The sequence below is a fragment of the Malania oleifera genome, chromosome 4, assembly GCF_029873635.1.
Source record: "Malania oleifera isolate guangnan ecotype guangnan chromosome 4, ASM2987363v1, whole genome shotgun sequence".
Classification (NCBI taxonomy): Eukaryota; Viridiplantae; Streptophyta; class Magnoliopsida; order Santalales; family Ximeniaceae; genus Malania; species Malania oleifera.
In genome coordinates this window covers 88,203,176-88,206,067 of record NC_080420.1, presented here as the reverse complement: position 1 = coordinate 88,206,067, position 2,892 = coordinate 88,203,176, and the positions used below count along the sequence as shown (strand labels likewise).

At 36.4% G+C, this 2,892-nt stretch overlaps 1 protein-coding gene across 1 annotated transcript; it reads right to left on the bottom strand.

The window, feature by feature from the left end:
• Positions 1–1,146: 1,146 nt before the first annotated feature.
• Positions 1,147–2,682, bottom strand: LOC131154515 (photosystem I reaction center subunit XI, chloroplastic). Its single transcript, XM_058107329.1, has 2 exons — positions 1,960–2,682; positions 1,147–1,874 (listed from the first exon to the last, which is right to left on the bottom strand). Exons 1-2 carry the CDS (start codon positions 2,140–2,142, stop codon positions 1,383–1,385), a joined length of 675 nt encoding a protein of 224 aa, XP_057963312.1. The 5' UTR covers positions 2,143–2,682; the 3' UTR covers positions 1,147–1,382.
• Positions 2,683–2,892: the final 210 nt, after the last annotated feature.

The window sequence follows — 2,892 nt, the reverse complement described above, 5'->3', positions numbered from 1 at the left end:
CGTAATCTCAAATATAAGCGCATATATGGTGGTAAGTCAATTGCCAATAATTTTTCATGGATTTGCTATAGAAGAGGATCCAAAAAACATAATTTTAATTATTTGATTATGAATATTAAATTTATTGATTATTTTCTCCCATGTTATTACTATGTGAGACTGTTTTTTCTATATTAACTTCAAATGCATCACGGTAATCAGTAACTGGCTTCAACTAGCACTTTAAGTTTATTTAACCAAGTTTTGTTATGATGAGAAATGGATTTAGCACTCTATTTATTATTATTTATTGCATAGTATACTAGCAATAAATAAACTATATATTACATTTTAAAGCAAAATACTATTTCAACCCAAATTTGTTTCTTTAACTCAACATTTTAATCTTGTAATTGTCATTAATTTTGTTTCAAAATTATCAGAGTATTAGGTTTAACAAACAACTAAATGGGCGGGGACATTGGCTGTAAAAGCACCTCCATTTAAAGGAAAAGAGAAGATATTGTTACCAAACTTTCTAACCCATGGATTGTAGAATAATTTGGAGAGTATGTGGACAAGGACTTCTAAAGAAAAACTTTCCCTCAAAGCTAAAATGACTAAACTCAAATTTTATATTCCTCAATTAATTAAAATTTATTTCTTAACTCTTTCTTATTTGGCAAGTAACTATTTAGACAAACTTATTAATGTAACACTTGTAATAAAAGTGCTTCCTCATGAATCAATATGTCAATTGGTATATAGAAAATGAACTTTCCTAGTCAAAAGGAGCTAGAGGCATTAAGTCTATATATTTAATCCCTTTCTTACCTTAATATTTTCAAGTAATTCTTGATTCATTATAACATGATATGATTCTTTTCAATGACTTGGGATTTTTTTTTTTTCTAAAATATGCATTTGAAGTATAAGATTTATTTCAAATATTCTACCAACCAAGACTACCATTAAAAAAAAAAAATCACTTTACAAATTTTACATGCGAAAATACTCATTTCTAACTTTGAGTTAAAGTTTTATTTTCAATATAAAACTTATTTATCCATTACTAGTATATATTTGGGCAGGACAAGTTATTTTCATAAAATGTTTTAACAGCAAAATATGCATTAATTAATATATCAGTTCGAGAAAATTTACATCTACACACTAAAATGTAATATTTTTAAATAAAAAATATGTTTAGATACATAAATACCAACTAGTCAAGATAGAATGCCATACAATTTTGCTTACATGGAGAGCAAAAAGCTTCAAGTGCAATAATTAATTGGTACAAAGCGGTCATCAAATTAATTAATATACACCTTCCCATTTCATAACAGCATGCATTAATCCGGCAGAGCCTTAAAACGAAAAAAGCCAAGGCTAGAAAAAGCCTACTTGACAAAGTAGGGAAGGTTTAGGACATAGAGCAAGAAGTAAGCCCAGATGACGCCGGATATACCTCCGAAGAAGAACCCTCCGCTGAACTTGGCCCACCCGTCCGCCGTCTGCAGCTGATCCGGCTGCTTTTTCCTCCCCGTAAGCGTCAGCGACGGCGCCGTCGACGGCTCTCCTTCGTTGAATGACGCAATTCCGTACATTGTCAGGCAAATGCTCAGTATGACGACGAGGCCGCCGGCGGCCAGAGAGCCAGCTCCTCCGGCGTAGGGGGTGTCCCTAAGTGGGCCAGTCTTGACGAAGGGCCCGACGAGGAGGAACCCATGGGCCAGGCCTACCTCTACGCCCCTCAGAAGTGGGTTCACCGCCGTCCGGTACGCTGGAAGGTTGGACAGGTACCATGCGATCAAGGGGCTCGACGTCACAGGCGTCTCGAGGGTGCCGATAAAAGGATCACCGTTGATTGGTTGAATCACTTGGTACGTTGGCTGCGAAGTCAAAATTTAAGACAGATTTTTTAAGCAATAAAAATTATCTTTTTCCAATTTATTTTGTATTATGTATACTAATTACCTTATCGGCTTGGACAGCTTTGACGGAGAAGGAAAGGGGTCTCCTTCGCTTGAGCGGAGAGGAGGAGATGCCTCTGGGAGACGCTATTGCTGCCCTATTGATGGGTGAATAAGTAGTGCTAGTGAATAAGTTAGTCTTGATCAGCTGGCTGGCCATGGGAGCTGATGTTGTACTCGCCATCATTGCAAGCTCGCTTAACACAGCAGATACGAAGAGAACCAGATACTGATAAAGGAAAGTGAAAATAGAAAATAATTAAGGTTGGAAGGGGAGGAGAAGGAAGTAGATCAGATAGTGTCCCACACAGTTGCCGTGGCCGTGGATGTGGCTGTGGCTGTTCCTTTGCCTTATCTCTTATCCAAACTTCATGCAAAGGATTCAATCACCCACCAAATTGGTCCGATATTTGGGAATGGGTCGGATCTGTAATATATCTGATTGGATCCGGTTTGACTTGGGTAACCTTAATTTGGATTATTCAAGCCCAGACCCAAGCGACCCAAGCAACCCACCTAGCTCACCCGAGGGCACGCACTTTCACTTCGACAAAATCAATATTCTTCCTTGTGTCTCATTCCTACTGCAAGTCAATATGATAGAAATACACTTGCAGCTATCTAATCTTTCGTTCTCCGTTTGATGAAGTTGTTTGAGTTTTTGATTATTAGTCGTTAGTTGTTGGACGTTTTATTTCATTTTTAGCATTCATATAATAATTTGAATAGATTTTGAATTTCCTCATTTATATATTAGAACATCTGGTATTGGGTAAAGCTGCTTTAATTTTTTTTTTTTTTTGTTTCTAGTAGCCACCTAAGAGGGAGATGAATTGGGTTTTGAAAAATAAAAAAATAAAAAATTACTTCTAATTCTTAGTTAAGTCAAGAGCAAGTAGCACACATTAAAGCGCATTTAGAGAAAAAGACAAGAGTG

What these genes read in the sequence shown, in the direction of transcription:
- LOC131154515 (XM_058107329.1), bottom strand. Translation starts at nt 2,142, where the DNA reads ATGATGGCGAGTACAACATCAGCTCCCATGGCCAGCCAGCTGATCAAG. An exon ending in AAGCTGTCCAAGCCGATAAG is followed by an intron (nt 1,875 to 1,959) that starts GTAATTAGTATA and finishes TTGACTTCGCAG; the next exon opens with CCAACGTACCAAGTGATTCA.